The 12652-nt window shown below is 64.5% G+C and overlaps 3 protein-coding genes across 3 annotated transcripts in view; 2 read left to right on the forward strand and 1 right to left on the reverse strand.

Annotated features, from left to right (window-relative positions):
• Window positions 1–4135: 4135 nt before the first annotated feature.
• Window positions 4136–6241, reverse strand: EMIHUDRAFT_113729 (hypothetical protein; the record flags this gene model as incomplete). The annotated part of the gene is made up of 2 exons (XM_005781874.1): window positions 4136–5261; window positions 5580–6241. 2 exons carry the CDS (start codon window positions 6239–6241, stop codon window positions 4136–4138), a joined length of 1788 nt encoding a protein of 595 aa, XP_005781931.1.
• Window positions 6242–6431: 190 nt separating this feature from the next.
• Window positions 6432–7415, forward strand: EMIHUDRAFT_233870 (hypothetical protein; the record flags this gene model as incomplete). Its single annotated transcript, XM_005781875.1, has 1 exon — window positions 6432–7415. The coding sequence occupies one exon, from the start codon at window positions 6432–6434 to the stop codon at window positions 7413–7415; it is 984 nt and encodes a 327-aa protein (XP_005781932.1).
• A 2600-nt stretch (window positions 7416–10015) lies between these two features.
• EMIHUDRAFT_468542 (hypothetical protein) overlaps window positions 10016–12652 on the forward strand; it is a gene marked incomplete at its 3' end in the record, with an annotated part of 3017 nt that continues 380 nt past the window's right edge. Inside the window, exons 1-5 of the mRNA XM_005781876.1 lie at window positions 10016–10196; window positions 10314–10505; window positions 10720–11045; window positions 11118–11233; window positions 11410–11543. Of these exons, the coding sequence (XP_005781933.1) occupies window positions 10059–10196; window positions 10314–10505; window positions 10720–11045; window positions 11118–11233; window positions 11410–11543 (906 nt within the window). The 5' untranslated portion in view covers window positions 10016–10058. The remainder of the gene's footprint in view (window positions 10197–10313; window positions 10506–10719; window positions 11046–11117; window positions 11234–11409; window positions 11544–12652) is intronic.

Consider the following 12652-nt stretch of genomic DNA (forward strand, 5'->3'; position numbering starts at 1 on the left):
GCGTCACGCCGAAGCTCGCGCTAGCCACACCGCGACGATCTCCGGCCAGGGCGCCCGGAGATCTGGGGGAGATCTGGGGGAGATCTGGCGGAGATCTGTCGGAGATCTGGGGGAGATCTGGGGGAGATCTGGGGGAGACGACCTCGAGCCATAGCGCTGCGCCCCTGACTGTGGGGGCCGGCGGCGACCAGCGGCGGCGGCGCCGGCCTTCCCGCCATATCAACACGCTGCTGTCGGCTGCGACGCCGTCCGCAGCGCGGCGGGCGGAGGCGGCGCAGCGGGCGGGCCGCAGCCGAGCGCTCTCATCGCCGCGGTGGCGAAGCACTCCCATGGCGCCGCCGCAGAGTGGCCGCCGGCGAGCGCCGCCTTGAGAGTGTCCCGTTCGGAGCTCCTCGCCGCAGCGGCACGCCGCCGCACCTCCCGCTGCAGCCGCGTCGCCGACCGCCGCTCACAGAAGGCGCGCTGCGCTGCACGCTGCGCTGCACGCTCCTGAGCCCGCGCCTGCGCCGTCGCCACCGCCGCCGCCACCGCATCCTGACTGACGCCGAGGAAGTCTAGCACGGCCGCACGCGCGCGCTCGCTGGACCCCGGGAGCTTGAGCAGCGTCTCGTTCAGAAAGAGGGCGAGCATCTGGAGAGGTGGGGAGACGTCGGGAGAGAGGGGGAGATGTGGGGATCTAGACAGCCCACCACAAAGAGCGGCGGTGCTATCGGGAGATATGGGGAGATGTGGGGATCTAGACAGCCCACCTGGACGCGCCCGGTGCGAACCGCGTCGGAGTCGGAGAGCACGGTGCGAGGCGCTCGGAAGCGCACGCCGAGGGCGGCCACGTGCGAAGCATGCAGCGCGCGGAACGCGGAGAAGCGCTGCTGCCGGCCGCCCACGAGTTGGGTCATCGTCTCTCCACCGGCCTCCACCGGCGAGCGGCACTCGACGAAGACGCGGTACTCGGTGTGGCGCCCGACCCTGACGTAGCCGTCGATCCGCGCGTGCAGTCCCGACTGGAGAGCCGCGACCTCCGCCTCGATCGCGCTCCTCGCGCTGTCGTCAGCGTCTGGCGCGAAAGAAGCAAGGGACTGGAAGCTCATGGTGCGGTCGCGCCCAGAGAGCATCGGGAGCTGCGGGAGCTGGCCCACGTTCTCATTCTCGAGGGACGCCAGGCCAGCGCTCTCGCCCTCGAGGGATGCCAGGCGGACAGGCTTTGAGGAGTCACGAGGCTGGGCGACCGCGGCAGCCATATCTGTGCACCCGTCGATGCCGCCGGAATTCCAGAAAGAATTTAAACACGGCGGCCCTGGATGTGAGGTTATATGCGGGTCATCTTCAAACACCCCCCCCCTCGCACCTAGCCGCCCCCATTCTCGCAAGACGTGTGAGCATGAGGGGGGTGGTGGTACCCCCCTACAGGTGCCCCTGGCCAGGCCTCTGACCGAGAGGGGGGTACACCTCGCGGGAGCCAAGACTGCTCGACCGACAGGGGGGTGCCTGCCCGAGACCCAGGTAAAACCCGGGTATACCCGAGAAAGTCCAGGTTTACCCGAAAAATACCTGGACGCGCGTCCACATGCCGCCGCACGCCCTATTCCCAGGGCCCCTGCGCCAACTGCGGCGCGCACCGCCTGCTCAAGTACGCGCACCGCACCATGTGTGCTCGCTACAAGTGCCAAAAGGCAGCATCGGACTGCGCCAGGCACGGCTTGCAGGCGGCGGTGCGGACGACGCGGTCGTGCCAACATTCTGCTAACATCGAGGCGGTGCTCGGCATGCGCTTGTGCGACCCCGATCAACTGATCGGAAAGAAGCGGTGCAACAAGCTGACTGCTGCCGACAACACTATTTGCTACCTCACGCGCGGTGAGTTTGGAGAGGATGAACACGACTCGGGTTTCACCGACACACGCTGGGGGTGGAGCTCGAAGAGCTGTACGAGAACTGCGGAAGTCAAGACTGAACAGCGCTCTCAAGAAGCACCGGAAGACAGAGCAGGAGGCTGCGGATAAAGCAATTGTTGAGTTAGAGGAGGGAGATGACGAGGCGTAGTTGGAATAGCAGCGAGTTGGGAATGTAGCACTTCGGATTCGGAACGGACGAACGTTTGAGTGGTGGTAGGAAACACGTAGTGTCCGTGTGTGTATGAACAATGAGTATGAACATGCAAAGTACTCTATCACGTATCGTTGTCTCTCACTCACGTGTGACACACTGCGAGCCGTCCTAGAGCTCCGCCTCCCATGGGCGCGGCAGCTCCTCGCAGCCGTCAGTGCCCTCGCAGCAGCCAGCCACACCGCCGGGTGACTTCTGGCAGCTACAGCTGGAGACGCGCCTCGTCATGATACGCACTGTTTCGTCTGGCAGTTGCACGCGCTTGCGCAGGCCAGCACCGCCGCCACCTACTCTCCCTTCATCTCTGGGCGAGATCGCGATCTCGCTGATCTCGGGCGATCTCGAGCGAGAGGTTGGACATGGACTCGACGTGGTCTGCGTGAGCTGATGTCGATCATCACGCCGTCGAGACTTTGGCGAGGCGTGGGCACGCGAGTACGCAGGTGCGAACTGGCGCGTGCTAGTACTATCACAGATTCCAGAAAGAATTCTTGAAGCACTTGCCGCACTCACAGCACAGAAGCAGAGGAGAGCGACGCGACAGAAAGAAGAAGAAGAGACAAGGGAAATAACGACGAGAAGGGGGCGACCGCGAGGTGGCATGAAGGTCGCAGCGAGAATCTGCGAGAGACTGCGAAGAGAGATAGGAAGAGGCGGACGCCCAAGGGTGGGCGAGGGCTAGCGCATCACACCCCTCTCCTTAAAATCCCTGTGTGGTGGCGGCGTGCCGTCCTCCCCATCCCTCCCTTGGGTTGTCCGTTTTCTTTCTTTCTTTAGCACACTGGCACGAGAAAGAATTTTACCACCAAGAAAAAAAAGAATTTTGAGCTTAGCCTTCGATACGTTATGAAACAAACGGAAACGCAAGGCGGACATGGCACATCGCTCTCGGGCCCACAAGAATTTTACAACGGCCACGAAAGCACCATCCGACGGACTGTGGCAGCTATGTATGGAAGCGGGTGAGGTGGCGACGGCCGAGACGGTGGAGTCTGAAGTCACTCCGGGCAGCAACCCGCCATCCTCCGTCGCCGCCATGCGCCAAACCATCTGAGATGTGAGAGAGGCAGAGAGCTACGAGTGTAGATGAAAGAGGGTCCTCGGGGTTCGTGATACTGTCGTGTGCTATACGCCCTACGCGCAAAAACATAGACGTCATGCCGGCGGCTGCCGCCGAGCCAGCTTGCCTCTCGTGATCCGGCTGGTTTCCTTCGAGAATTGCCCGGACGCTTGAGGGTACTCTATCCGCTATCCCCGGGGATATATCATTGCGGATACGGCTTCAGCGTAGAACGTACCGCCTTAGCTTTCCGAGCATGCAACGTGACAAGAGGGCCAAAGCACTGCGGGCCTGCGGCCGACACCCGCCCGGATCTCGGCAATACTAAAGGTGGGTGCAGTGTGCAATCTTTACCGGTATGAGACTGGTATTTGGCGATATTTTGATTAGTTTTGGAGTGGTATGGTATAGTGGTATGCGAAAGTGCAGGTATGCGGGGTTTTCAGTAGTTGTAGCGGCTGTCGGTGTGGTCCCGGGGGCGAAACCATGCAAAAGTGCGGGTATTACCCGGGTATACCCGGGTTTTTTCAGGTATACCCGCAAAATACCCGGTATTTTGCCGATTCTGCCGATTTTGCCACCAAGAAGGCACTCCGACTCGCTTTGATTTCCGTGAGGCAACTGGTATCCCGTACCACTTTTTGATTAGTGCAGGCCTTGGGTTTGATTAGCCAAAAACTCCCATACCGGTAAAGATTGCACACTGGGTGGGTGCACGCGGTGGGCGGTGGGCGGGCCGCGCTGCGGAGCTCGGGCGCAGTCGGTGCTCGCGGCCGCGGTCGGCTGGTCCCTGCGCGGCCAGCTCGCGGGCCAGTACGGCGCGGAGGCGGCGGCGGCGTCCGCCTCCCTCTCCGCTGCGGCGCGCGCTGCTGCACGGGCAGCGGGGGCGCTGCCTCCCGAGCTCTCCCGTCTCCCGCCCTCGTGACGACCACGAGGGCCGCCGCGATTGCGTGCGCGATAATCACTCTCTGCTCACACACTAGCTGCCACAGTCGGCCGGCTCACCTGATCAAGGATGTGCTGCAGCGATGCGAGCCACGCCTCGCGCGCCACTTCCGTGCACAGCGAAGCGGGCGCGATCTCCAGCAGGCGAAGCTTCTGCACTATCACGCGCATCGCGATTGCGTGCGCGTCGAGGCCAACCTTGCAGGCTGCGTATGCTGCGCCAAGGTGGTTGTGCACCAGCCAGAGAAGGTCGTCCGCGTTTGTCACGCGAGCCGGAGACAGCAAGATGTTGTAGTCTACTGTCGCACCCCCAGCGGCCCTTTTATTAACGCCTTGATGGAGTGCCCAGGTCTGGGACCCCTCGCGAAAGCCGCGCCGCAGCTCGCTCAGACCGTCGTCCCAGACGACGACTTTCCATCGAAGTTTGCAGAGGTGCAGAGTGTCCTTGATGGCGAGGCTGTACGGCGTGAGCAGAAGATCATAATCGCGAGGCTGTGACAGCAGAGCGTTCTTCCGCTGAGTTGGCGTGCCTTGGTTGACGAGCACGCGGATCGAGGGGGCGAGCTGCTGGAGGGCGCTGACCCACAGCTGCATGCGCCCGCTCGGGCAGATCACGAGATAGTCTACCATCTGTTTAGTCGCGAAATGGGTCAGGCACGCGATCACCTTCTCGGCGCCGCCGTCGCCTTCAACGAGCGCGGGGATGCCTCCGCACTCAAAGGAGGTGATGAGCTGCGTCGCACCCAGGGCGGTCGCGTCAGACACGCCAGGAGCAAAGGCCGGCGGAACGGAGAGCGATTCCGGAAAGGCCGATCGAGCGATATGCTCCGGCAGTCCGCAACTGCGGCCACGCCGCCGGCCATTGAGAAAGCTGGCGAATTCCATCACTTTGGCAAATGATCCTGGAGGGACTCCGTAGGTGGGAAGCGCCAGGACCCGCGCCTCGGCGCGCGATAGCAGATATCGCCGCGTGATTGGCTTCACAAGAGCACTCCAGCGCTTGGAGAGCGCTGCCGCAGTTCGCAGCGCGTCGGCGGTTGCGGACGATGGATCACCGACCGGAGCAAGAGCCGAGAGGATGATGCGGAGCAAGTCGTCATCCTCGAGCACCTCCTCACCCGCAGAGAGAGCGGCGGCGGAGGCGGCGGCGGGGCTGCGCATGAGTGTTGGCGGGCGGCCGAGGCGGAGGCGGGGCCGGCACGCGCGGGACAAAGGCAGAAAAAAACTCCGCGCGCGCGTGTGTCGCAGCAGCTCGCACTGTCGGTGTCGCACTGCAAGGTGGTAGGTGCGGTGCTGCCGCGTTGGCCCGCGCGCCCCGCGGCCCACCGGCACCGCGTGACCGTCTGCCATGCTAAGAGGGCGACCTTCTGTACACATATATACAAAAAAGCCTCAACCCCCGACGCTCCGGCCGTGCGGGCCCTGCCGTTCCTCGTCCACCTACTCGACGATGCGACCGACGCTCTTCCACCCGTCCTCCTTCAGCGCCTTCCGCAGCTCCTTGATGCGGTTCCGCTGCCGCTTGTCGTCCGCCCCCCGCCGGGGCGCGGAGCGGTAGCCAACGATCGGCGTGTCGAGCGAGAACAGAAACTCGACGTCGTCGACCGCGCCGCCGCCCGCCTCAAACTCGGCGTACAGGTAGCGGTCGCCCGTCTCGACTATCCGGCCGGCGGCGGCCTCGATCGCCGCCCTCAGCTCACGCTCCGCGACCTCGCGACTCTTCGGGGCAGGCTTGGTCTCGCCGGCCTCCACCGCCGCGGCGCCCACCTCGGCCCGCAGCGCGGCGCGCCGCGCGTCGTTCGGCGAGGTTGCCTGCGTCGAGAAGCCGGGCTGATAGGTCCAAGGCGGCACGTACGACTCCTCGTCAAACTGGGAGAAGGAGCTTATGCAGCCCTTCTTGTCCGCCGGACAGCTATTGAGCCGGCCGCTCTTGTCGCGGTTCTGCCCGCGGCCGATGACGCCGAGTTGATCGGCTGGGCGCGGCGCATCGGCGCCAGTCAGAGCGCCGGCGAGGCCCTTCAACGAGTAGGTGGGCGGCGCGTCGGCGCTGGCTGGCAGCGACGGCGCGACGGTGAGGGCGGCGGCGCTGAGGAGGTTGCGCACGACGGCTCGGCGTGCGTGGTCGAGGCGCATGGTGGCCGAGGTTCTCGAGGTTCTCGAGGTGGATATCCTTTGGCCGCGTTGGGTGGCGAGGTGGCGAGAGCGAGGTTTCCGCGAGAGCTCTCACGCTCGAAAAAAGAATTTACACGAAGTCTCTCTCACAGCACACAGGCTCGACGAAAAAAAGAAAACCCGGCGCCAGAAAATCCGCCACCCCCAATCGATGCCATCCTTCTCCGACTTCAACACACGCGCCCCGTGGCGGCCGGCGGCCAGCGGCTCAGCTGAACACACGGGCGAGCTCATTGGCGAGCGGGACGTTGCTGCCGGCGGCAGGCGAGCGAACCGCGTCTTGTATGTCCTGCCGAGGGGAGGCTGGCGCGCCACAGTGGTCGCCTTCCCCGGCGACGCGGTGCCACACGTCGGGTGGCATCCACTTGCGGGAGCGGCCGGACGCCACCCTCACTCTGGCGGACTGCTCGCGATACTCCGCGAGCGGCTGCGCGGCAGCAGCGGCCGACTCGCCGACGCTGGGCTGTTCGTGGTGGAGCCCGCTCGGGTGGAGAGCAGCGGAGCGGCCGTGTACGAGAACCTCCTACAGTCATGCACGGCCACGGGCGAGCCGCTCGGCTACTCCAGCACGGGGCGCAGGGCGGCGACGCACCTCGCCGCGCTGCTGGAGGCGGCGGCCGAGGCCGCGGGCGCGCATGGCGGCCCACCGCAGGCCGCGCATGGCCCACTCGTCGTGCTCACCTTCTCCAAGGGCTGCGTCGTCGCCAACCAGCTGCTCACGGAGCTCGCGCTGCCGACGGGCGGCAACGACACGGAGAGCGCCGGCGCGCGGCTGCTCGGCGCCCTCGCCGAGGTGCACTACCTCGACGCCGGCCTGCAGTGCCGCGGCGCACACCTCACCGACCCGGCCGTCGCCGCTGCCCTCGGCAAGAGGAGCGCGCCGCCGCGCGTCGCGCTGCACGGCACGCCGAGGCAGTGGCGGGACCAAAGCCGACCGTGGCTCGCGGAGGAGAAGGCGCGCAGCGCGGCGCTGCTCCGCGACAGCGGGCTGCGCGTGGTAGAGCGCGAGTACCTGTCGCAAGAGCGCCCCTCGTTGCACATGCATTTCCGCTGCGTCGACCTTTTTGAACTGGACTGCTTTGCGGGCTGTGGGGAGGACAGTAAAGCCGGGGCACACTCAGAAAAGCGTGACTAGCACGCCGCTTATTTTATATTCCTTATGCGGCCGCGGGATGCGACGATATACGGGGCCGGGGGTGTGGCGAGAGCGAGAGGAGGTGAGTTGACCAGGGGTTGTGCGCCGGGCCCTCCTGCTCGGCTCCAGCGAGTAGACAAGTGTTGTCATCAACAGAGTAGATGGATCTGACCTCGGGGCCGATGTGACCAAGCGCTGGTAGCGTGGTTTTACCTCACACCCATGGTCTCACAGTGTGCCAGCAGTCGCCGAGCAGTGTCGCTCTCACACAAGCCGCAGCACAAGTGACTGAGGGCCAGTGAGGGCGAGCCCATCGCTGTCACAGCTGTGGCAGCCGCACAGTAGGCTGTGCCATCTGTGCAGAGCGTGTGAGCAGCAGAGGAGCTGCTCTCCAAGCTTCAGGCGCAAAGAGCTGCATGCCACCGAAGGCGCTGTCGAGGTTCGCCGAGCGCGGCGCAGGTTGGAGGAAGCCGTCACCGACGAGCGCGTTGGAGTATTCACTCCGGACAAAGACGGCCGCACGCACACGACCTGCGGTCGTGCGGCCGTCATAGCGGCGAGGCGCGGGACCGTCTGTGGCGAAGTGGGTCGCGTCCTCCGATTTCCGTCAACTCAGCATCCACACCCTCTATACGCAGCCGAATTAGAGGGTCGACAGCGTCCTAATCTAAAATCTGAGGATTCGCTGACTGCACTCCAAGTGCTCCAAGATTCAGGATTGAGGGCTTGAATTCACCGTTGGCTTGAATTCAACGCAGAATCCACGACACCCGCCAACGCACATCCGCAGTTCTATTTTGTATTTTGTGGTGTACCTGTGTTAGTGCCAGTGCGCGCCAGTCCCGTGCCCAGTGTTGTGCGAGGGAGTTTTGTTGTAAGATTCCAGTGTTGTGCGAGGTGTCGTGCGTCCGCAAACTGCCGCCGTGGCGGCTCCTTTGCGCAGTTCGAAGAGGCGCAGCGCCGCCGCCGCCAGCGCATGGTGCAAGGATACCTCGCGGATGTCGGAGCCGACATCCGCGACCGAGTCGTCGCCGCGCTACGCCGCGACTTTGCTGACCTCGGCCTACAGATCTCAGCTGATCGACTGAGCGCAGGGTGAGATATGGGGGGACGGAGACGGGAGATATGGGTGGGGCGCACGAGGGAGGTAAGGCAAGGTAAAGGTCTCCACACACACAAAAGTGGTGGGGCAAGGGGCAGGGGGGGGAGGCGACCCTCGCGTCTCCACGTCTAGACGACAGGAGCCCCATCGTGGCATTAAAAGTGGGCTCCTGGTCCTGCCCGTGTCCTGGGCGTGGAAGTGCTAAGCGGTAAGGTAAGGTAGATTTCTCCACACACACAAAGTGGTGGGGCAAGGGGGGGCGACCCTCGCATCTCCACGCCCGGACACGGGCAGGAGCCCCACGGCATTCAAAGTGCAAGCACTGGCCCGGTGCACGTGGGTGAGCAGCCTGCCCCTCCCTCCCGACAAACCAACTCCCGCACACATGGAAGTGCTGAATAGGAGGGGCATGGATGTTAGGCGGCTCCCGTGGTGTACGGGTGTTAGTGCCAGTGCGCGCCAGTCCCGTACCTAGTATGTATGTATGTAGGAAGGTGAAGAACAGTCAGGCTCGGACAGCGGCAACAAATGGAACGACTACGTCGACGAGCTAGCTGCTCGCGGCAGGCAAGGTGACAGAGGCTCAAACGCTGCCGAGTGGGCGGACAACACCATCCCGACGGACACTCCCGACGAGGGGAGCGACACGGAAGGACCCGCCCCCGCCCCTCGGGGCGGGGGCCCCCGCCCCCCCGGGGGGCCCTTTGGGGCCCCTCCAGGGGGCGACCCCTCCGGGGAGGCCGGCCCTCCCCGTGCCGGTTCTCCCCAACCAACCCCGCCGGCAGCGCGAGCTGCCGGCCATATTGAGCGGTTCAACCGCGTCGCGCACTCGTCCCAACCGAGGGCCGCAGACTCGTTCTGCGCGCCAACGGCTGGTGACGCTGTGTTGCCCTTGAGCTAGTCCTTCCCCGGTCGCCTAGCCTCTGCGCTGTCTGGCGGACGCCTGTATGCCATGCACGCGGACCACGCTTGCGTGGATACGTGGCTGGCAGGCTGACCCGTGTGCGGGGTAACCCGCGCACGGGGAAGCTTCACGGGTTCGAGCCGTCAAACATTGAGCAGCGGAGGTGTGCCGAGGGGGACCGGGAGGCGGTAAGCCGTCGTCGCCCGGCGCTGCATGCAGCACCGTGGCGATGGCGCTAAGAGGTTCCTCTTTTCCGCGCCCCCCCCGCAAGGCGCGCGATACACACGGACTGGACACCAACGCGGTATGGGTGGACGCGGGACAGATGATGACGACACGCACGAGCGACACACAGACACAAACAAGCTCACAAGACACACAGCCAGCTGGCTGCCACACACCCTGAGTGGGCGTAAGGAGGAGGAGCCAGAGCCCGGGGAGGATTGGGAGGGGGAGGAGCGGCCGGAGGAGTACGCCGGCCTCTTTGACGACCCGTAAGGGGCCGTCGCCTGCTGTGCCATTTGTAGTGCCACTCCGAGCCAGTCTGCTGTGAGAGGGGCGCGTAGTAAAATTCTTTCCACTTGCCCACCAACACCGACGACCAGCTGCCACTCCGCACCATCACGAGATTACGACGATGCTGCAGGCTCATTCGGACCCTCGCCTCTGGGACGGTCCAGCCAGTCGTGAGGCACAGCCGGCGTGGCTCAAAAACATCCAGGCCGAGCGCGAGACTGTGCTGCGCAAGATCAACTACACTGGCGGTGTTTTCGATGTGAGCCTCTCGCCCGCATGACGCGATAACTCTCGCGATACTGGCTTCGACACCCACGCCCAGCATCCTCCTTCGGCCATGCGACACGCGCACGGCACAGCCACGGCGCTTCCGCAGGTGATCCCGTGGACGCAGACGTCCTGGATGCAGCCGCAGATGCACCCTTACGACCGGAGCTTCTACGACCCTACCTCCGGCGAGTACACGGTCGGGCGGTACCTCGCCGATCTCCGCGCTCGGTACGGCGGCATCGACAGCCTCCTTCTCTGGCCCACCTACACCAACATCGGCATCGACGACCGCAATCAGGCAGCACCGTTAGAGAATTAAGGAACTCGAGGGAAGCGCAGGACGCGGCACGTACGGGGCACGAACGCCAGGCTACAAACACGGGGAGGCACGTATGATCACCGTCAGTCAATCATGACGACCGCAACCGGGCGTCCGCAGCTCGGCTGTCACTCTCCTGCTCTGCTAGTGCTGCCGCTGTCCACCTCACCGCTGCTGCGTGCCTCGCCCGCAGTTCGACTATTTCCGCACGATGCCGGGCGGGCTCGAGGGCGTCCGTCGCGTCACAGCCGAGCTGCACGCCGAGGGCGTGAAGGTGATGTGGCCGTACAACCCTTGGGACACCGGCACGCGGCGCGAGGGCAGCAGCGACCAGGTCGCGCTGGCGGCGCTGCTCAAGCAGACGGGCGGCGACGGCTTCAACGGTGACACAATGGGCTCCGTCGGGCTGGCGTTTTGGAACGCGTCTCTCGCGGTCCACCACCCGCTCGGTCTCGAGCCGGAGGGCGGAGGCACCGACGAGGCGCTCAATTGGGCGACGATGGGGTGGGGCTACTGGAGGTCCTCCCTTTAGGTTGGGTAGGTAGGAGGGTGAAGAACAGTCCGGCTCAGACTTGGACACCAGCGCGGTAGGTACCCGGCCGTGCCGGCGGTGAACCGGTTCAAGTTTCTGACTCGCGGCCGCTTCATGGCGCACGTGTGCGATCGCTGGGCAAAGGACCGCACGGACAACCTCCAGGCAATCTCGAGTAATCTCGGGTAATCTCGGGTAATCTCGGGTAATCTCGGGACCGCATTGACACCCTCCAGGCGGCGTGGTTCAACGGGGCGGGGTACGAGACGTGGGAGAACGTGTGGGGCACGCGGAACGGCATCACCCCGCGCCTAATGAACTAATAAATTAACTAATTAACTCATCAATTAGGCACGTGGAACGGCATCACCCCGCGCGACGCCGAGGCGATCCGGCGGGTGGCGCACATGCAGCGCTTCTTCGGCGCCGACGCTAGCGGTGGCCTGCTGCTGTCGGCAGGGTGGGAGCCGCACACGCCTGAGGCGGTGCAGCCTGCCGTCTTTGCGTCGCGCTGGCGAGATCACCCGAGATGATTCGAGATCACCCGAGATGATTCGAGATCACCAGAGATCACCGGAGATCACCGGAGATCACCGGAGATCACGCGAGATCACGCGAGATCACGCGAGATCACGCGAGATCACGCGAGATCATCCGAGATCACGCGAGATCACACGAGATCACGCGAGATCACGCTGCCTCTGACCAGGCCCGACGCCCGCGGCCGCCGCGTGCTCTGGACGCTGGTGACCCTAGAAGCGGAATGCGTGTTCATGTCTTCCCCTGTATTCATCGTCCTCGTCCGGTAGAAGCGGAAGACGTGTTCCTGTCTCCCAACCAGCACACTTGACGCCGTATTCACCCGTATTCCGCTGTACTCCTTCTCCGTCTATTCGTTGTGCTCACGCGGTGCGCCGAGTACGCTGCACACAACACCGTCTTCCCGCCCTCATGTCGGCGTATTCAGCACGCAGGCTGGTGAACCGCGGCGACGCCGTGGCCAACGGGACGCAACTTGTGGTTGCGGCGCCGAGCGGCGGCGCGCGCTGGTTCGACTGCTACCGAGGGACGGAGCTGACGGCGCGCGTCGCATTGGGCACTAACGGCGCCGCCGCCACCGCGTCGCTCTCCTTCCCGCTGGGCGGGGGCGGCTACGGCTGCGCACTTCAGACCGGGAGGGAGGCGCCAGACGGCGCGCTCTCCGCCTTCCTCGCCCAAATGGCGGCGATGACAAAGGCAAAACTGCACACACACGCACGCACGCACGCGCGCGCACACATCACACACACACACACACACACACACACACACACACACACACACACATTCGCGCAGTGGACAGAGTCCTTCTAGACGCGGAGTCGCGAGGGCTGCCCTGCCACCCTGCCCGACCGCCTCGCGTGTGAGGACGGGCTTCCTGGTACCCAGCGCTGGCTTCTGACTGTCGTTGCTGTCTCTCCCTTCTCGACTGTCTGTGCTTGCTTGTGCGTCTTGGGTCCGCAGTGGTGTTTGTCTGTGAGGACGGGCTTGCCTCACCATGCCTTCTCCCCTCAGGCTCCGCTAGACTCCTACTCCGCGCAGTGGCGCGTCATGC

Source organism: Emiliania huxleyi (assembly GCF_000372725.1).
Source record: "Emiliania huxleyi CCMP1516 chromosome Unknown EMIHUscaffold_198, whole genome shotgun sequence".
In the NCBI taxonomy this organism is placed as follows: domain Eukaryota; phylum Haptophyta; order Isochrysidales; family Noelaerhabdaceae; genus Emiliania; species Emiliania huxleyi.